General features: G+C 46.2%; 1 protein-coding gene across 1 annotated transcript in view; it reads left to right on the top strand.

The window, feature by feature from the left end:
- LOC143102057 (disintegrin and metalloproteinase domain-containing protein 11-like) overlaps positions 1–22500 on the top strand; it is a 146266-nt gene that overhangs the window by 9954 nt on the left and 113812 nt on the right. The window contains exons 6-7 of the mRNA XM_076265422.1: positions 2971–3034; positions 17878–17938. Coding sequence (XP_076121537.1) covers positions 2971–3034; positions 17878–17938 — 125 coding nt within the window. The remainder of the gene's footprint in view (positions 1–2970; positions 3035–17877; positions 17939–22500) is intronic.

Genomic DNA, 22500 nt, shown 5'->3' with positions numbered 1-22500 from the left:
AGATCCGGTCAGTCTACAAACACACACACACACACAAACACACACACACACACACACACACACACACACAAGCACATATACTGCATACACGTAAAGTTGTAGATGAATACAAAGCTTAAGATGTCCTCTCCTAGGTCCTCTCCTAGATTAGTTGTAGATGAATTCAAAGCTTAAGATGTCCTCTCCTAGGTCCTCTCCTAGATGCTGTGGTTTGTATTGTCTGTGTCCTGAGTGAGTCTTTTGCAGCAACCACAGCAGCAGGCTGGCTAGCCGGTGGATTCGTGGAAGCACTCCACATATTTGTTAATTTTGGTGTCTTCTTTAGTAATTCTAATCTTCTTTCATCCTTTAGATCCTTTCACTTTCTTTTTTTATCCGGATGCTATCTGCCCAGAGAGTTTACATCTACTGTAGTAACAGCAGCCTATACCACAGGATGCTATCTGCCCAGAGAGTTTACATCTACTGTAGTAACAGCAGCCTATACCACAGGATGCTATCTGCCCAGAGAGTTTACATCTACTGTAGTAACAGCAGCCTATATATCACAGGATGCTATCTGCCCAGAGAGTTTACATCAACAAGCAGCCTATATACCACCGGATGCTAATGCTAAGCTCGCCATGAAAGAACTGCATTCTGCTATCAGTAAACAACAAACTCTGCATCCCGAGGCAGCCTCCTTTGTCGCGGGTGACTTCAACTACTCAAATTTAAAAACTGTACTGCTCAAATTTCATTAAAATGTATCATGCCCCACAAGAGGAGATAATATTTTAGACCATGTCTACACAAACATAATGCCTACAAAGCCGCTCCCCTCCCCCACCTAGGACACTCAGATCACCTCTCATTGTTTCTACTACCCAAGTACTAAGCACTCATCAAACGTGTGAAACCAACAGTTAGGACAGTCAAAGTGTGGCCAGATAGAGCTGACTCGGCACTTCAGCAGCGTTTTGAAAAAAGCACCTCAGGCCACCCATGACTCCGACACAGGCATTGATTCATATGACTCCTCCGTTTTGGACTTTATCAACTCCAACATCAACAGTGTCACCACCCTCAAACAGATTACCACTTTCCCTAATCAGAAGCCATGGATGAACAGTGAGGTCAGACTCCTGCTGACAATCTGAAAAGGGGCATCAAGAAGGCCAAGCACGACCACAAGCTAAGGATTGAGGATCATTTCAAGAACAACTCTGATCCCTGACGCATGTGGCAAGGCATCCAGGCCATCACAGATGACAAAACCACTAATTCCACCCCCTGTCACCGACACCTCCTTGCCTGATGAGCTAAACCACTTCTATGGCCGCTTTGATAGGGACAACAAGGAGGTGGCCATCAAGGCTGTGGTCTCTGCAGATCACCAGCCCCTCACACTCTCCACCACCGATGTGTGTGCGGCACTTAGCAGCACTAATGCACTGAGCAGCACTGAGCAGCACTAATGCACTGAGCAGCACTAATGCACTGAGCAGCACTGAGCAGCACTAATGCACTGAGCAGCACTGAGCAGGACTAATGCACGTAAGGCTGCTGGTTCTGATGGTATCTCCGGACGCGTACTCAGGGCCTGTGCAGTGCAGCTGACTGAGGTTTGGACTGACATATTTAATTTGTCACTAGCCCAGGCAGCTGTCCCCGCGTGCTTTAAAACCATCTCCATCGTGCAGGTGCCAAAACACTCCACTGCAACGAGCCTTAATGACTTACGTCCAGCTGCACTCACCCCCATCATCATGAAGTGCTTGGAGAGGCACTGTGGGGCAGCCATGGCCTACTGGTTAGCGCTTCGGACTTGTAACCGGAGGATTGCCGGTTTGAACCCCGACCAGTCGGAACGGTTGAAGTGCCTTGAAATGCCCTTGAGCAAGGCACCTAACCCCTCAATGCTCCCTGAGCGCCGCTGTAGCAGGCAGCTCACTGCGTCGGGATTAATGTGCTTCACCTCACTTCGTGTTCACTGTGTGCTGAGTGTGTTTCACTAATTCATGGATTGAGATAAATGCAAAGACCAAATTTCCCTCACGGGATCTAAAGAGTATATATACTTATACTGAGGCTGGTCCTGGCCCATCTCAAGACCTGCTTACCACTCTCACTGGACCCCTTCCAATTTGCCTACCGTCAGAACAGGAGCATGGAGGATGCCATCTCTACGGCACTTCACTCTGCCCTGTCCCACCTTGACAATAGCAACACCTATGTGAGAATGCTGTTCATTAACTTCAGTTCAGCATTCAACACCATCATCCTCAAGGACAAGTTAGTGCAGCAGAGTGATCAGGACAAGTTAGTGCAGCAGAGTGATAAGGACAAGTTAGTGCAGCAGAGTGATAAGGACAAGTTAGTGCAGCAGAGTGATAAGGACAAGTTAGTGCAGCAGAGTTAGTGCAGCAGAGTGATCAGGACAAGTTAGTGCAGCAGAGTGATAAGGACAAGTTAGTGCAGCAGAGTTAGTGCAGCAGAGTGATCAGGACAAGTTAGTGCAGCAGTGAGTGCTATTTTCATACATGTGCTATTTCCATACATGTGCCCTTTTGGGTTGGTTGAAGACCAGGTGCGCCGCCACAAAGTCCATGTAGATATGTCTGAGAGGCAATCAGAGATCCATGCTGAGACCAACGGGTCATCATTTTATAATATCCTACCCCAGATTAGTGATTATTGATTAGTGATTATTGATTAGTGCTTATCTGTCCCCAGATTAGTGATTATTGATTAGTGATTATTGATTAGTGTTTATCTGTCCCCAGATTAGTGATTAGTGATTATTGATTATCTGTCCCCAGATTATTGATTATTGAGTAGTGCTTATCTGTCCCCAGATTAGTGATTATTGATTATTGATTATTGATTAGTGTTTATCTGTCCCCAGATTAGTGATTATTGATTATTAGTGTTTATCTGTCCCCAGATTAGTGATTATTGATTAGTGTTTATCTGTCTCCTCTTCTGTAGAGGGATGTTCTCAGATGGGATCGCCTCCTATGGGATCGAACCTGTGGACAACAGCAGTGACAAGGTACACACACGCATGCACACACACACACACACACACACGCACACATGCTCACCTGTGGAGAACAGCAGTGACAAGGTAGTTAAGTGTAAGCCTATTGTTGTTCTTGTAGTAGTTAACTCATTGAGTGCCAAAAACGTAATATTACGTTTTTCCTTCCCATGCGTTGAGTGCCAAAAACGTAATATTACGTTTTTAGCTTTTTTTTTTAAATTACGAAACTAGACACTCTAACACACCTTATATGTGATTTTGGGAACTCTGTGATGAATGGAAATGAAATATATGACGATCGAAAACTCATGAAAACGCAAGATCTGGACATTTTATCTGGACGTTTGATCTTAACTCGGCTTTTGATGATTATCAGTGACATGCACGCCAGGTCAAAATCAGGTCATTTATTTTCGTGGGTTTATCACTAGGTGGAAGGTCTCGTTAGATCTCTTCCCAGAAACTTTGCAGGCAACACTTCTCAGGTGCTGAAGGGAGAAATGAAAAAGTCGAAGAAAAAGATATTGCAGCAGGTGCGTTTTCGCCAGACAACGCTGGATGAGTCCACCTTTCTACTAAGACAAGATAACTCTGACCACGACAGGTCAAAAACATTACAAGGAGTGACTGAACACCGTGCTGAGGAGGGAGTTCCATCTCCACCACGAGCCGGGCCTAGCGGAGTGGGTGGTAGGCCGAGTCACGCTTGCAAGAGGGCACGCCCTTGCCAGAGTGCCGAATATGTCGGTGATAGTGACTTATAAAAGACGCAATATCTCCATTTCTAGAAAAAAAAACAGGGATTTTGATGAAAACTAGCCACTGTTTAGCGTGGGATTTCTCAGGAACAGAAGCCCATTGTGTAGTAGTAGTTAAAGGTAAGCCCATTGTTGGTCTTGTAGTAGTAGTTAAAGGTAAGCCCATTGTTGGTCTTGTCAGGGTATTTTGTGATGCCACTCCAAGCATGTATAATATGATCTACTGTGTATGGTTCTTTCACTAGATTCATGTTTTCTGATAGATTGGCATGGTACATACGCTCTGTGTGGTTGGCATGGTACATACGATCTGTGGGGTTGGCATGGTACATACGCTCTGTGGGGTTGGCATGGTACATACGCTCTGTGTGGTTGGCATGGTACATACGCTCTGTGGGGTTGGCATGGTACGATCTGTGTGGTTGGCATGGTACATACGCTCTGTGGGGTTGGCATGGTACGATCTGTGTGGTTGGCATGGTACATACGCTGTGTGTGGTTGGCATGGTACATACGCTCTGTGTGGTTGGCATGGTACATACGCTCTGTGGGGTTGGCATGGTACGATCTGTGGGGTTGGCATGGTACATACGCTCTGTGGGGTTGGCATGGTACATACTGTACGCTCTGTGGGGTTGGCATGGTACATACTGTACGCTCTGTGTGGTTGGCATGGTACATACTGTACGCTCTGTGTGGTTGGCATGGTACATACTGTACGCTCTGTGTGGTTGGCATGGTACATACTGTACGCTCTGTGTGGTTGGCATGGTACATACGCTCTTTGTGGTTGGCATGGTACATACGCTCTGTGTGGTTGGCATGGTACATACGCTCTGTGTGGTTGGCATGGTACGATCTGTGGGGTTGTTTCACTTTAACATGGTACATACTAGGGGTGGCACGGTTCATAAAACCCACGGTGCGGTTCGTATCACCGTTTTAAGGTTGCGGTTTTCGGTTCTGTATGGTTCTTCTATTTTTTATTTTAATCTTTAACACTTCAGAAATACCATACTTCAGCATATGATGTACAGCTTAATGATCCACCATTTAGGCTACTGTATTAGTATAGTTATATCATGTAACTATATCATGCACAACCTGAAAGAATGACACATCAAGTACATCATTAAGACCATCTCTGAGGAAAGGTGAGATTTTGATACAACAAGAGTGAAGACATTGATGATTTCAAATTGCTTTTCATTTATTTGGAAAAAATGTAGAGTGTGTTATTGCCATGTGCAGTAACGTCTGTGCCTTTGTTTCTACACATAGTGTAGCGTACCCGAGCTATGCAAGATAGCTTCTATGCTACCACATAACATTGACTAGCCCTATAAACGCACACTTTCTCTCCTGTCTCTGCTGAATTTGAACGCTCCTCTAGTTTCTCTCAACAGCGCTATTTGCTCACTGAAACGAAACATTAGATCTTCCATGTGAGGAGGACCCAACATACATTGTAATGCTATTTTATTTTCGAGGGCTTTTGAGTTCTTGGGTAATTACCTTACAGTAAAATAAATTATTATTAGCCTGCTACACGTCTTCCCTGCACATGAGAGTTGGTCAGTGGCCTCTGGAGGAGGGCCGCTCATAGTCTCCGTAATGATTGCAAATATAGACTTGGTTGCCATTTTCAAAAAGTTTTTGTGAGGGCTACTTTGTGAGGGCTACTTTGTGAGGGCTACTTTGTTGGGAAACTGCGAGTAAAGGGCTGAGAGCATGCGACCGCACAGCCTAAGCTGCTGAAGTGCCGCGAGGGCCCAGCAAATGAACTTCAGAAACAATACAAGCTCACGATATTCAGACTCCCGATTAGCCAGTCTGGGCCTGTACTACCATAATTAATATAATAATAATAAGCTTTATTTGTATAGCACCTTTCATACACAGAATGCAGCTCAAAGTGCTTTACATTTGAAGCATGTAACACAATAATAGTCAGTCAGTCATTATCAATCACTTTTCTTCATTGCTGTGGCCGTTTATGATCCACTCAGCAACATATCAAAAATATAGAAAATGACATGTCATAAGACTGGCAGCCTTAACCCTCTTACCTCTAATATGTGTTGCACAATGCTTGCACACAGTCGCAGTTCTATCTACCTTTTTCTGAATCCAAAATGTTCGCACTCTCTCTCTTCCTCTCTTTCTCTCCATCTCTCTCTTTGTCTCACTCTCTCTCTCTTCCTCTCTTTCTCTCCATCTCTCTCTCTTTGTCTCACTCTCTCTCTCCCTCTCTTTCTCTCCATCTCTCTCTCTTTGTCTCACTCTCTCTCTCCCTCTCTTTCTCTCCATCTCTCTCTCTTTGTCTCACTCTCTCTCTCCCCCTCTCTCTCTTCCTCTCTTTCTCTCCATCTCTCTCTCTTTGTCTCACTCTCTCTCTCCCCCTCTTTCTCTTCATCTCTCTCTCTCCTGCTCTCTCTCTCTCTCCTGCTGGTATGGGGGGAGGTTGGGTTCCATCTTGTCTTCGTGTGTTTCTCTGCTGCTGTCGGTCTGTTATTGTATCTGTATGGAAAGTTCTGGCTGATATTCAACCTCACAGAACTGAGACAGGAGTGTGTGTTAGAGAGTAAGCGAGTGTGTGTTAGAGAGAAAGAGAGTGTGTGTGTGTACGTGTGTGTGTTAGAGAGTAAGAGAGTGTGTGTGTTAGAGAGAAAGAGAGTGTGTGTGTACGTGTGTGTGGTAAGTAGGTAGGCATTATGCATGTGGTGTAATTGTGTGGATGTGTGTGTGTGTGTGAGAGTGTGTGTCTGTGTGTGTGTGTGTGTGTGTGTGTGTGTGGTAAGTAGGTAGGCATTATGCATGTGGTGTAATTCTGTCAAGTGAATGCAGTTGTGGGAAAGTACCTGACCTCTCTGGGGCAGTGGAGCAGTGACCGACCTTGTGACCTTTGACCTCTGTAGAGCTCTCAGTGTGACACTTGAGCCCTCTAGTGGAACTCATCTACTCTCAGCTCAGCTCCCCCCCCCCCCACACACACACTGATCGGTGACCCCCCCCCCCCCCCCCCACACACACACACACACACACTGATCGGTGACCCCCCCCCCCCCCACACACACACACACACTGATCGGTGACCCCCCCCCCACACACACACACAGATCGGTGACCCCCCCCCCCCCCACACACACACACACACACTGATCGGTGACCCCCCCCCACTCCATCAGAGAGCCAGTCAGTACGTTTACAGTACGTCTGAATTAAACGGGACTTTTAAAGTGCATGTGCATGAAATCAGACGAAATGGCAGTTCTTATAGTCAGACTAACACACCCAGATAATGCAATTGAAAGTCAAATAACTCCTGCATGTGTTTGAGTGTGTGTGTGTGTGTGTGAGAGAGAGAGAGTCAAATAACTCCTGCATGTGTATGTGCGTGTATTCGCTCAGTCAGCCTCAACTCCTGCATGTGTTCGCATGTATCAGGCTCAAATTGCCCTATGCACTCTGAGCATGCGTGCCTCTGGAGAACACCAAAGCCATTTTAGGTCAGTTAGCAAGCTAACTACATAAGCCTTATGCTACATAAGTCATATGGTTAGCAAGCTAACTACATAAGCCTCATGCCACAATGCTACATATTCATGTCACATGGTTAGCAAGCTAACTACATAAGCCTTATGCCACAATGCTACATAAGTCATATGGTTAGCAAGCTAACTACATAAGCCTTATGCCACAATGCTACATATTCATGTCACATGGTTAGCAAGCTAACTACATAAGCCTTATGCCACAATGCTACATAAGTCATATGGTTTCAGGGCTCTACAGTGCGCCCATGACGTGCGAGTGCAAAAAAATATCTAGGCGCACTGGTGCGAATGACTTCTAACCATGTCAATGTTTGTCTACAAAATACACCGCAACATCGAGAAACAGTACTGGTGCAAACCATAGAATCACGTCGCGAATGCAGCATAAAACTACACCTCCCATCAACGTTAGCAGTTTCGCGTTGGGACTCGATAGTAGTCGCTTCTATGAAATCCATGAGCGCACAGAAAAAGCGGAAAGTTAGACTAGCCAGCCAAGATGAAAAGATTGAAGAAATGAGTTCTTCTATCCACCGAATTCATCGGATATAGGAGGAACAGGATGAGATTCTGAGAATGCAGTGAGAAGGAAAGGTAACCTAACATGCCTTTTAGCCCAGTTGACGTATTGGCTGCAATATGCAAAATATAGCTGTAGCGAACAGGCACAAAAGTAGCTTCCCGTAATACTCCCATTTTATTCAAAGGTAGAACGCTACTGACAACTCCAGGCTTCCACGCATGCTTGTTTGTTTACACCGAATACAAGCTTAAGTGCGAAAGTAGGCCTAACGTTTGGCTACTGCCCCCATCAATGCAGATATTTCAAATAAAAAATAAGTATAAAAGTATATAAAAAAATATATATATATATCCTTGATTAGACTATGTTGGGTTTTGTGGAAGAGAAAATGGACTGTTTTAGTAGTAGTATTAGGCAGTATGCAGTCAGATAGGTCACCATGGGCATATTTGGATTAGCTACAGGTGGATTCACAAATAAATAAATTAGCCTACATTTGGCAGGATACTTGATATACAGGCTAAATGCAAATATGGCAATGTATTTATTATTTTTTATTAACAAAATGTAGGAAAATAGAACAGACTGAAAATAAAGTAGGCACTGATCTTTAAAATCCTGTTTCCTGTAGCCTAAATGTTGTCAGTCATTCTTAATATTTGCAATTAGTGCACTGGCATGTTTAACTGTTAGCTGCAGTGTAATGTTAGATTATGTGTAAGTTAAGTACAGAACTGACTGTGCTCCCAATTTTTTGTCTGTGCTCCTAAATTTTTTAACTTGGGCGCACAAGTGCTCCTGGAAAAACATGTTAGTGTAGAGCCCTGGGTTTGCAAGCTAACTACATAAGCCTTATGCCACAATGCTACATATTCATATGTCACATGGTTAGCAAGCTAACTACTAAGGGTGTCACGATTTCGATTTTATTTCGAAATCGATCGAAATTACATCTCAATCTCGAACTTCGAACTTAAAAGTAGAATCGACGATGCAGCCACACCCCCAATGTCACGTCCAGCATGTATGCCAAGACGCACAAACACACACGCACATATTGAACTGCAGCGTCAACACTCCTCTAATTTTAGGCTGCAGCCAGTTAAAATATACACATCAACCTACCGAAATCAAAGGCCCTCTTGCTACTTTGAAATCACCGGTGTGGAAGTATTCATTCATTCACGTCAATTAAAACTAACTTAGCCTACTCAACTTGCAAGTGAAAAAGTGATCTAGTTACAGTCCAAAGTTACTTTGGTTGCTAGGTTACGGGGACGCTGGCGAGACACGCCGCTCCGTCTGGCGTCATGTTTTTGTTTGTTTTTTTTGTATTTGTTATTTTTTAAATGTATTTGTCATGTCTTGATGTCATGGGCACGCTGGCGACTACGCCGCTCCATCCGGCATCTTTTGTCTTGTTATGTGTCTTGTTTGTTGGAGCGCTTTGGGTTGCACTCTGTGCATGTTAAATGCGCTTTAAAAATAAAACTGACTTGACTTGACTTGACTTGACTTTCAGGCTTAAAATGCACATTGATAAGTACATATTCCATGAACACTAACCTTGGGTCTCTTCGGCGTGTGCTGAAACTATCAAATTATCATTCTGTGTTGTTTCATTTTACTATGTTCACGTCTCTGTTTTAGCTTAATGTTAGTTCTGTTTACATTACAACCTCACGGTTGGAACGGTTTCAAAATAAAAAGCGGTTTCAAAATAAAAGCCCCCTGAAACAGAAAAGGCCAAAAAGAGTAAATAACATATAAGTAATGCATTAATAGTAATATACAAAAAAAAGATCGAAAATCGAATCGAATCGTGACTTTAAAATCGAAAATTACATCGAATCGAGGATTTGAAGAATCGTGACACCCCTACTAACTACATAAGCCTTATGCCACAATGCTACATAAGTCGGTTAGCAAGCTAACTACATACGCCATATGCCACAATGCTACATATTCATATGTCACATGGTTAGCAAGCTAACTACATAAGCCTTATGCCACAATGCTACATATTCATATGGTTAGCAAGCTAACTACATACGCCTTATGCCATACCGCTACAAACTCATGTCACATGGTTAGCAAGCTAGCGTATGATAGTGTATGTAGTTAGTTAGATAGCGTATTGTAATGATCTGAGCCTAGCTGTTCATGATTGTGCTCCCATGATGCTGTGCGGTGTGTGTATGTGTGTAATGTTTATGTTCTAAACCAGGTGGGTTGACAACGTTGTATGTTCTGTCTGTTGTGTTTATGTTTGCAGCTGGTTACATTGTTCATAACTAGGGTTGATTGGTGTGTGTTTTAGATACAGCCTAAGATAGATGTTTAGTGCTGGAGCATAAGGGCCAGGTCTGGCCCGGAATGATGTGTTCGTGTGTTTTGGTGCATAACCAATAAAAACCATTCTGAGACAACCTTGCCGTTTGTTACATTGGTGTCAGAAGTGGGATGTCGACCCCTACTGGACGGGAGGAGAAAGCTGCAACCGGTGTCCGGGCGATGATGAGTTTCCTGCCAAGGCGACTCTTCGACAGCGCGCTCGCCCATGGCCACCTGCTGGGCCCAGCAGATGGAGCCAGCCTGCAGCGTGACCGTAACGAAGAAGCCCGCCCCAGGCCACAGGAGGATGGCAGCTGATGGCAGCATCCCGCCACTGGAACCCGCTCCACACGGGAGCGAGGGAAATCGGCCGGTCCCCGGCGCGACGGCGGCGGAAGGGCGCTCCAATGCCAAGTTGCCCCGCTACAATGGTGAGAGGCCGCTGGCGACATACCTGGTGCAGGTCCGTCTGGCAGCCGAGCTGAATGGCTGGTCGGCGGGGAGAACGGGCGTACAGGTGGCGTTGGCCCTGGAGGGGGAAGCGCTACAAGTATTAGAAGACTTGCCACCGGCAGAGCAAGCAAGCTGGACCGCAATCGAAGCCACTCTGCAACGACGATTCGGCCAGAGAATCTTCACCAGCGATGCTCGAGAACAACTCGCTTCCAGACGGCGACACAAGGGCGAGAGACTGGGCAAGTTCGCGGCTGACCTGCAGCTGTATGCCCGGCGGGGCTACCCAACGTACAGCCAGAGTCTACATGAAGAGATGGCACTGGAAGCGTTTGTGCGAGGCATCCACCCGGAGCGGCTGAGAGAACACCTTCGCCTGAGCGCCCCCAGCTCGCTGGCCGTGGCGCTGGCGGAAGCCAAACGGGTGGAAAACATCTTCCACACAACGGAGTCGAGGCATTGCGTACGCCAGACATCGATGGAGGAAGACGGGGGGGGAGTTGGAGACGACGCGACAGACCACAGCACAGCCACCACAACGCCGCCCACGCGAATGGAAGAGTCCGGCCAGCGGAGACGGATGCTACCGGTGTGGCGAGCCGGGGCACATCGCGAGGTACTGTCCCGCCCCAGCACCCCTCACACGCGCGCCCCAGTCAAACTAGAGGGAGGTGGCACGGCGGGAGGGATGCCACCTTCAAGTTTCACTACCTCCCTGGCTATGGACTGCATACGGCTGGGCCGGCTCGGCCAAACAAGAGGACTCTATGTGGACTGTACGCTAGACGGGACTCGGTGTCGCGCCTTGATCGATACTGGCTCCACCATCTCGCTGGTGCGCCCCGGTCTCTTACCCGGCACACTGGTAGCCAGACCCAGAGGCTGGGAAGAGACAAAAACACGCATCACAACAGTTACCGGAGAGCGAGCGGAACTGTATGGACAAAAAGTGGTGTGTGTGTGCATCAACGGTGAGACGGCGAGCCGCCAGCTTTGGTTGGCTAGCATTCAGGATGATTGCATTCTCGGCCTGGACGTGGTAGAGAAATGGGGGGCTGTGGTGGACATTTCCCGGTTCACACTACACTTAGGGACGAGCAGCGTAGTGTTGCACACGGCGGGGAAGACAGAGCACGAAGTGCGCTCCAACTCGCTCCACACAAGCCCGCAGAAAGCAAACTCGCAAAGAGTGCTCGCCATCCAAGACTCCGCCCCTCCCCACACAAGCCCGCGAAATTCAAGCCCGCGAAAACAACAGGTCCCATCCAGGTCCGCTTGCTGAGTCTCCGCCCCTCCCCACACAAGCCCGCGAAACTCAAGCCCGCGAAAACAACAGGCCTCATCCAGGTCCGCTTGCTGAGTCCGCCACTGCTCAGCTCACGCCCACTAGAGAGGAGCCAGGAGAGAGGGTTGAGCAATCACCACTCTCCGCTCAGAGAGCGCGGCCCTCTGTAGAGACAAAGCAAGCCGTAAATGAACTCTGCACTCGTAGCTGTGAGGGGCTGAGTGAAGCACAGGGTAGCCAGCTGTACTCGTCCGGAAGAAGGACGGCTCGTGGCGGTTCTGTGTTGACAACAGGCGCCTCAACCAGGTAACCAGGAAAGACTCCTACCCGCTCCGCCGCATTGACGATGCGCTGGACAGCATTTCCGGCTCCTGCTGGTTTAGCTCACTGGACTTGCGCAGTGGCTACTGGCAGATTGAGCTAGCCCCGGAAGCTCGGCCGAAGGCAGCGTTCACCATCGGGCAAGGGCTGTGGCAGTTCCGGGTACTTCCGTCGGCCTATGCAACGGGCCAGCGAACTTCGAGCGGCTGATTGGCGGGCATTCCATGAACATGCTGCGTGGTTTACCTGGACGACATCCTGTGTCATGCAACGGACTTCACCGGTGCCATAGGACACCTGGAGAAGGTGTTCGACGCCATACGAGGTGCTGGGCTCAAACTGCACCCGAAAAAGTGCCACCTGTTCCGGAGGCAAACCGGGTTCCTGGGCCATGTCGTGGGGGCTGCCGGAGTGGCCACCGACCCAGCTAAGGTGGAGACGGTGAGACGTTGGCCTGTTCCATGCGACGGTGCTGAGCTGCGGAGCTTCCTGGGCCTGGCGTCATATTACCGGCGCTTCATTCGGGACTTTGCTACAGTCGCCAGCCCGCTGCATCGATTGACGCACAAAGGCCAACTCTTCGAGTGGACACGGGAGTGCGACGCGGCATTCCGGCGGCTGCGGAGGGCACTATGTGAGGCCCCAGTGCTCGCCTTCCCTGACCCTCGACTGCCGTTTATCCTGGACACTGACGCCAGCGACGTGGGCATCGGCGCCGTCCTCTCACAAGCAGGCGAGCAGGGCGAGCAAGTGGTCGCATACTTCAGCCGATCATTGGACCGAGCGGAGAAGAATTACTGCGTGACCCGCAGAGAACTGTTGGCTGTGGTGGTGGCAGTGCGCCATTTCCGAACTTACCTCTACGGCAAACAGTTCCTGCTGAGAACGGACCACGCGTCGCTCACCTGGCTGCTGAACTTAAAAGAACCAGAGGGCCAGCTGGCTCGCTGGTTGGAGGCGCTCCAGGACTACGACATCTAGATTCAACACCAGGCGGGTCGCCTTCACGGCAACGCGGACGCCCTGTCCAGGCGTCCGTGTGCAGCAGACCAGTGCCAACACTGCCACCGGAAGGAGGAGAGGAGCCTGGCCGCGGCTCAACCGGAGCCCGCTCGTCGGCTACAGGCTACATCACCGTTGGCAGAGAGAGAGAGAGTCGCTGTTTTCAACGCTAGCCAGCGTCGCGCCAACGAGAGGGTCAACGCTCGCCAACAGCACGCCAGTGAGGGAGCCAACGCTCGTCAGCAGCACGCCAGCGAGAGACTCAACGCTCGCCAGCACCGCGCCATCAAGAGAGCCACCGCTCGCCAGCTTCACGCCAGCGAGAGAGTCAACGCTCGCCAGCAGCACCCCGAGGTCGTCTTGCCGCCTTCCGCTACCAGCTACAGTGATCGAGAGACCGGAGACAACGCACCGCAGCCCAACACCACGACGCAGCACTGCAGAGCGGCAGCTGGGGCCATGGACGCGCAGTCACCGGTGGACGTGATGTCAAGGGAGGAGATCCGGAAGGCGCAATCGGAGGACGCCACACTCGGCCGGGTGTGGTCATGGATCGAAGCCGGTCAGCGACCGCCATGGACTGACGTATCAGCACTCGATCCAGAGACCAAAGCGATTTATTCACAGTGGCCGGGAATAGTAGCACGTCAAGGACTGTTGTATAGACACTGGCGAGCTCCCGATAGACAATCTGACATTTTCCAGTTGCTGGTTCCTGCTGGATTACGAGCCCGTGTACTGGAACATGTGCATGGGGCAGTGGGGGCGGCTCATTTCGGCATTGCAAAGACTCTTCGTCGGCTGAGAGGCCACTTCTATTGGCCGGGATGCAGGCTGGACGTTGAACTGCATGTTCACTGCTGTGACGCCTGCACAGCGAAGAAGGGCCCCACGCGACGCTCGCACGCTCCGCTGCAGCAATACGCAGTCGGGGCTCCCATGGAGCGGGTAGCCGTCCATGTCATGGGCCCACTGCCAGTCACAGAGCGGGGAAATCGCTACGTGCTCGTGGCCATGGACTATTTCACTAAGTGGCCGGAGGCGTATGCGGTGCCAGATCAGAGCGCCCAGACGACAGCGGACAGACTGGTCACTGAGATGTTCTGCCGGTTCGGGGCACCAGAAGAGCTCCACAGCGACCAAGGGCGGAATTTCGAGGCAGAGGTGTTTGCTGAGGTTTGCCAGCGCATGGGCATCCGGAAAACGAGAACAACACCTCTGCATCCACAAAGCGACGGGCTGGTGGAACGGTTTAACCGGACGCTAGCAGTGCAGCTGGCCATATTGGCCGACCGCCGACAAAAGGACTGGGACTTACACTTACCCCTGGTGCTCTGGGTAGGGCTGCACGATTATGGCCAAAATGATAATCACGATTATTTTGATCAATATTGAGATCACGATTATTTATCACGATTATTAATTCATTTTAGTGACAAAAATATTTTTTCCCTTAAACATATTGGACTTGCTATCTGGCTCACCCAAATTCTTCCCCTCACATTTACTCCCCAAAATTACTGCAAATATAGATTGACTGCGACTTCCAAACTTCCAGCTTGCTACTTTGTTAATATTTGGGGAAACGTTAACGGCAACACAGTAATTACAAAGTATTAAGAAATACTGTTAATTTGATGCTTTTTATTCATTTATAAATGGTGCACTGTCAATTTAAGACCCTTTGCCAGATCCACTCAAATAGCCTATGGCTAGTGCTGTGCCCACTCAGTTTGTAAATGGTCAGTAATGGGAACTGTTGCCATTGCGCTCTCTCGTGCACGCTCAAATGCGTTCCCAATTAAACGAAGTAGCATAACGTAGTTATCTGCTGCAATGGAGATACTATGTATCTCGATGTAACAAGCTGTTTTGACATTGACATTGTAAACAATCTTTAGGAAGAGTGTAAAGCAGTTTGCAGTAGCCTGAAGTTAATCACAACATCGTCTATCTCTGGGAAAAAAATAGCTAGCTATGATAACCTAATTATATGCTTGGCAGGCCGGATTAAAGTGTGACGGGCCGGATCTATGATAAACTAATAAATGCTCGGCGGGCCGGATTAAAGTGTGTGGCGGGCCGCAGTTTGGACACCCCTGGTTTAGTCATTCCTTAATATGTAAAACACTGACATGTAGGCTACAATTTCATTATTGTTCACTTGTTTTGAGTAGGCTGTGTCTTGAAACGCATGCATTGTAGGTTGCACATGTAGCTTATAAAATACATGATGATACACTAATTCACGGATCCCGTCGTTAGCTCAACTCTTATTATAGGCTATCGGAGGAAGCAAACAAGGACTAAAAGTTAACATGATAAAAAGGCATGTGTGGTTTGATGTGATGTGTTTCACGGTATGAGTTGAGAGCCCTGCTTTGCTTAAGTTTTTGGTTAACTCCACTTGCCTGAAATCCGAAATATTTTCGAACAACGGATGATCCGTTTCGAGGGACAAGCTCTTGGCTGCTGTGCCACACATTTGATTTTTGATCGTCGTTTTTTTTGTATAGTCTAACCTACTAATAGTTAACATAATGCTACTAGTCCACAGTGCATCCAAACTAAGCATTGCATCAGGCTGAGCAGTGCAGGGAACAGTTGTCATAGGTAGGCTGCATGCAGGCACATTGTTTTGTAGCGGAGTGTTCTATGGGTTGCCAGGTTGGTTCAATGGGTAGAGCACGCATTTTTAATATCGCTTGATCACGCAAATTTGATCGTGGGAAGCCAAAATCGTGATCGTGATTAAAATTCGATTAATTGTGCAGCCCTAGCTCTGGGCATATCGCACAGCGGTGCAAGAGTCAACAAAATACACACCGGCAGCTCTGATGTTCGGGTGAGAGCTACGCACGCCGGTGGACTTGGTGTTCGGTTCGCCTCCGGAAGCGGAGATTGGAGGTAAGCCAGGGCTGGAATACTACAAGCAGCTATGCGAGAGACTGAAAGGAGTACACAAGTTGGCCAGGCAGGCTATGAGTGAAGCTGGAATACGTCAAAAGCGAGCTTACGATACGCGCTGTCGCGGCCAGGAGTTCCAGACCGGCGATAAAGTGTGGGTGTACTGCCCGGAGAGAAAGAAAGGCATTTCCCCGAAACTCACTAGCCAGTGGGTTGGGCCGTGCGATGTCTTAGAGAAGCTGTCTGATGTGGTTTATCGCGTGAGACTGATTAAGCGTTGGAGAGTTGTGGCTCTCCACCGTGATCGACTGGCCCCGTATCGACCCCTGGCCTCAGCTGAGGGTCGTGGAGACTTTGACACTGACTCTGTGGAACTTGGTGACAATGGAGCTGTGGCTCTAACACCGGTCACCGTGCAGCCTTCACCGGAAGTCACCGCCGCGACAGCGGGGCGCCCACAACGCCAGCATCGCGTCCCAGCCAGGCTCATGGACTGACGTAGGGTAAGACTTGAGTCAAGGGGACATGGACTAAGTCTCGGGGGGCTGTGTAATATTCTGAGCCTAGCTGTTCATGACTGTGCTCCCATGATGCTGTGCAGTGTGTGTATGTGTGTAATGTTTATGTTCTAAACCATGTGGGTTGACAACGTTGTATGTTCTGTCTGTTGTGTTTATGTTTGCAGCTGGTTACATTGTTCATAACTAGGGTTGATTGGTGTGTGTTTTAGATACAGCCTAAGATAGATGTTTAGTGCTGGAGCATAAGGGCCAGGTCTGGCCCGGAATGATGTGTTCGTGTGTTTTGGTGCATAACCAATAAAAACCATTCTGAGACAACCTTGCCGTTTGTTACAGTATGTATGTTCTCATTATACTATATTTCATAATATGAATATATTTTCAAATATGAATACACATTTTAAAGTTGTATTTGCGTAAGCATGTCTCTAAGCAACCAGATCACAACCCTTACACTATTATGCTTTCCACATAATATCACAGACCATAATATGCTTTCCACATGATATTCCATACAGAACAGCTATCCTGAATTATATTCCGTATAGAACAGCTATCCACATGATATCCAGAACAGCTTTCCACATGATATCCCATATAGAACAGCAATCCACATGATATTCCGCACCTTCACACTATGCATTCCACATGATATCCTGTACCTTTCTACTCTGTTCAGGATGGAGCAGAACAGCTATCCTGAATATCCCATAATAACCTTCATACTCTCAGCTTCTAATGATGGGATATCTGCTGTTGGCTGTTCAGCTGTCATGATTTTTTTTATTTTAAAGCATAAAGATTAAAGGTCATGTGGTGTTTCTTTAAAGCATAACGATTAAAGGTCATGTGGTGTTTCTTTAAAGCATAAAAATTAAAGGTCATGTGGTGTTTCTTTAAAGCATAAAAATTAAAGGTCATGTGATGTTTCTTTAAAGATTAAAGGTCATGTGGTGTTTCTTTAAAGCATAAAAATTAAAGGTCATGTGATGTTTCTTTAAAGATTAAAGGTCATGTGGTGTTTCTTTAAAGATTAAAGGTCATGTGGTGTTTCTTTAAAGCATAAAGATTAAAGGTCATGTGGTGTTTCTTTAAAGATTAAAGGTCATGTGGTGTTTCTTTAAAGCATAAAGATTAAAGGTCATGTGGTGTTTCTTTAAAGATTGAAGGTCATGTGGTGTTTCTTTACAGGATTCAAATGTGCATGCCGTGTTGCGCATGCCCAACCTACAACTAACACCTCAGTGTCCAGGTAAGAAACACACACACACACACACACACACACACACACACACACATTTTAATTCTTTACTCCTTTCCAGATGGAGAGGATACCAATTATAGCTGACACAGAACAGTACTTTGATTTATCAAATTGTTTATTTGATAATAATTGTTTATTTGATAATAATTGTTTATTTGATAATAGTTGTTTTTTTGATTATTGTTTAGCCTTTTTTAGAGTCCACAAATCTGTAAATCAACACACATTTTGTGTATATAACCCAAACTAGCAAAGATTAAGACAATGACGTTACATTTATACCCACAATTGTTTAGGACATTACTCAGGTGTTGTCAGGTGGGGTATTAGCTGTTACAACATAGCAGGTGTCCATGTAAGAACAACCCACATCAGAAAAAGTTGGGACGTTGTGTAAAATGCAAATATAAACACAATGTGAAAATATACAAGTCTTGTAAACCCATATTTAGCAGCAAAATGGACAACATATTAATGTTGAAAATGAAAATTTTGACTATTTCATGGAAAATACATGTTTTGAATTTGGTACTAGCAACAGGGACAGGGCATGTTTACCACTGTGCTTCTTTACTGCTTCATTTAACACAATTCTGTAAATGTTTAGGAACTGAAGAGACCAGTTGCTAGAGTTTTGAGAATGACATGTGGTTCCATTCCTGCCCGATATAGGATTTCAGTTGCTCAACAGTATGGGGTCTTCTTAATCATGTTTTTCATTCCATGATGCACCTAATTTGACAGGCAATTTTAGCACCTGGACTCTTCCTCTATGGAGAAATACCAGTTAAATATGTGCAGAATTCATTTTGGCATTGTTTTCCTGAAATATTCTTCTTCCCTAGAAAAGACATTGCCTGGATGGCAGTATATATTGCTCAAAACCTGTATACATCATTCAGAATTGATTGTGCCTTGCCACATGTGCAAGATGCCCATGCTGTAGGCACGAATGCACCTCCACACCGTCATAGATGCCCATGCTGTAGGCACTAATGCACCTCCACAACGCCATAGATGCCCAGGGCCAGGGCTTAAATTTCACTGTGGGATTGCGGGTATTGCGCATAATTTGTTCAAGTCCTGCAACTCTAGCCATCATAATGCGAGAAATTCCCGCATACACTTACGGCCTGTCTGACGTTAATATAATCATGAAGTGGCGTGAATGCGGTCCTATTGACCGGACGGATCAACTACCGAGTTGAATTGAACATAGCCTCATGCAGACGCAGACACACACACACGGAGAGAGAGAGAACCACTTTGCGCTTACGCAAATAGGCTACACAGCATGCAAACTTTTACATCTGGAAAGAGCTCCTTGGTAACTATCCTGCTAGCTCAGGTCACATCAACACTTGATCCCAGAAAGATTGTCTTTAACTTGTTAGTTTTTTGAAAATTAATTTTATCTAATGACATAGAAAACATAATGAATTGCATCCACATATCCTTATGCACTATGCACAACTTTTATTCACTAGCCTAAAAGGCTGAAGGGAGGCTAATTACTCTCACGCATTTTCTTAAAGTGACAGGCACTCAATTACACCTACTCATCACCAATGTACACTCAATTAGACCTACACACCACATTAAAGATATGCCTAAGTGTTATAGTTTAAACGTCAATATGAAGCATTCAAATTACTAAATATGTTTAGCTACTAGTTATTACTGGTAAAATGCTATACATTAAAAAATACATTATTAACTAAATACACTCTATGTGAATTTAAAAATATATGAAATAGAAACATATCACATAAGCAATAATTTTCAGTGTGCTTGTGTGTGTGTGGAGTCAAGCAGAATCTAGGATGTCCACTGTTGTGAATTATCCCACTACAGTATTACTGATGACGTCAGGGTGGTGGGGGCCCCAAAATCAAACACTTTTCTTTTTTTTTAAGTATCAAAATTGCAATCCCCCCCCTCCCCCCTAAATTGTGTAAATCCCCCCTACATGAATAACCTAAGGGGGGAATTCCCCCCCATTTTGAAAAATGAATTGTAAGCGCTGGCCCATGTTGCACTAATGCACCTCCACACTGTCATAGATGCCCATGCTGTAGGCACTAATGCACATCCACACTGTCATAGATGCCCATGCTGTAGGCACTAATGCACATCCACACTGTCATAGATGCCCATGCTGTAGGCACTAATGCACATCCACACCATCATAGATGCCCATGCTGTAGGCACTAATGCACATCCACACCATCATAGATGCCCATGCTGTAGACACTAATGCACCTCCACACCGTCATAGATGCCCATGTTGCACTAATGCACCTCCACACTGTCATAGATGCCCATGCCACACTGTCATAGATGCTCATGCTGTAGACACTAATGCACATCCACACTGTCATAGATGCCCATGCTGTAGACACTAATGCACCTCCACACCGTCATAGATGCCTATGCTGCACTAATGCACATCCACACTGTCATAGATGCCCATGCTGTAGACACTAATGCACCTCCACACCATCATAGATGCCCATACTGCACTAATGCTCCTCCACACTGTCATAGATGTTGGGTTTGGAACTGAGCACTGAAACAAGTTGGATAGGTATGGATAGCCATGAGTCCATGATTTCCAAAAAGAATTGCACATTTTGATTGGTCTAACCACAAGACATTGTTCCACACTACCTCAGTCCATTAAAACAAGCTCAGGCCCTGATAAAATGGTGGTATTTCTGCATCATGTCTAAATACAGTTTTGGCTGTTGCATATACCACTCTGGCTTCAGACATAGAGCTTCTTCTTCTTATTTATTGGCGGATTACAGCATTCTGTGTGTATACTGCCACCTACTGTACAGGAGTGTATAAAGGGACTTGCCATAGAGCTTCAGCAGCGTCAGTCTTCTTCTACTGTCTATGGTCTCTACTCATCTACTGTCTATGGTCTTTACTCATCTCCCATGGGATCTAATGTCTATCGTCTTTACTCATCTCCCATGCGATCTAATGTCTATGGTCTTTACTCATCTCCCATGCGATCTCATGTCTATGGTCTCTACTCATCTACTGTCTATGGTCTTTACTCATCTCCCATGCGATCTAATGTCTATGGTCTTTACTCATCTCCCATGCGATCTAATGTCTATGGTCTTTACTCATCTACTGTCTATGGTCTCTACTCATCTCCCATGCGATCTAATGTCTATGGTCTTTACTCATCTCCATAGGGATTCAGCAGCGTCAGTCTTCTTCTACTGTCTATGGTCTCTACTCATCTACTGTCTATGGTCTTTACTCATCTCCCATGGGATCTAATGTCTATCGTCTTTACTCATCTCCCATGCGATCTAATGTCTATGGTCTTTACTCATCTCCCATGCGATCTCATGTCTATGGTCTCTACTCATCTACTGTCTATGGTCTTTACTCATCTCCCATGCGATCTAATGTCTATGGTCTTTACTCATCTCCCATGCGATCTAATGTCTATGGTCTTTACTCATCTACTGTCTATGGTCTCTACTCATCTCCCATGCGATCTAATGTCTATGGTCTTTACTCATCTCCATAGGGATTCAGCAGCGTCAGTCTTCTTCTACTGTCTATGGTCTCTACTCATCTACTGTCTATGGTCTTTACTCATCTCCCATGCGATCTAATGTCTATGGTCTCTATTCATCTCCCATGCGATCTAATGTCTATGGTTTTTACTCATCTCCCATGCGATCTAATGTCTATGGTCTTTACTCATCTACTGTCTATGGTCTTTACTCATCTCCTATGCGAAGGGGCACTGCGGCCACCTAGTGGGTCAGTTCTCTAGTACATTCTCTGTTTACAAGCCTGATTTTTAGTGACAAGCTCCAACAGATCGTTTTCCCCAGCCCTAACCCTAGTGCCTAATTGAGTTCTCAACAAGAACAGCTGCACCATCTGCAAGTTAGCCAGGTTTCAACAAGAAACAGATTTTTTTCCACAGATAAAATCTTTGATTGCAAAAGTTTTACACATAAAATACTGTTTTTTGTTCATCTTTATTTGTCTGATGGAATAAGCACAAATCAATAAGAAAGACAGGACCCTGCATGGGAACATAGGACCCTGAGAACATAGGACCCTGAGAACATAGGGCCCTGGGAACATAGGTCCCTGGGAACATACAGTAGGACCCTCTAACTGGGGCATATAGGACCCCTTTTCATGTTCTCATTATATACCATATTAATCTGAGGAACATAGGACCCTGGGAACATAGGGATGATCCCTTCAAAATTACCACTGCCAGATATATTTATATATTTATATAGATATATTTATATATACTGCTCAAAAACACTTACAGTTTTCCACAATTGTTAAAACACATTTTTTGAAACATTCCACCCTTTTCTCCATTCTCAAACTACATTCACAGAATGTCTGACAGTTCTTGCAAAATAAAACACTACCCTCAAAAGTTTTACTTGTGCTCAGAACCAAACAGTGTCAGAGTACCGATCCAGTGTATGATTGAAGTGTTCCCTTAATTTTTTGAGCAGTATATTTATAGATATTACCACTGATAG

Source organism: Alosa pseudoharengus, unplaced genomic scaffold (assembly GCF_046254945.1).
Source record: "Alosa pseudoharengus isolate Yale_2024_CS ecotype anadromous, Long Island Sound unplaced genomic scaffold, YU_APseudo_1.1 YU_APseudo_1.1_scf_4, whole genome shotgun sequence".
Lineage (NCBI taxonomy): Eukaryota > Metazoa > Chordata > Actinopteri > Clupeiformes > Clupeidae > Alosa > Alosa pseudoharengus.
The sequence above is the reverse complement of the archived record's forward strand: the minus strand, read 5'-3'. Positions and strand labels throughout refer to the sequence as shown.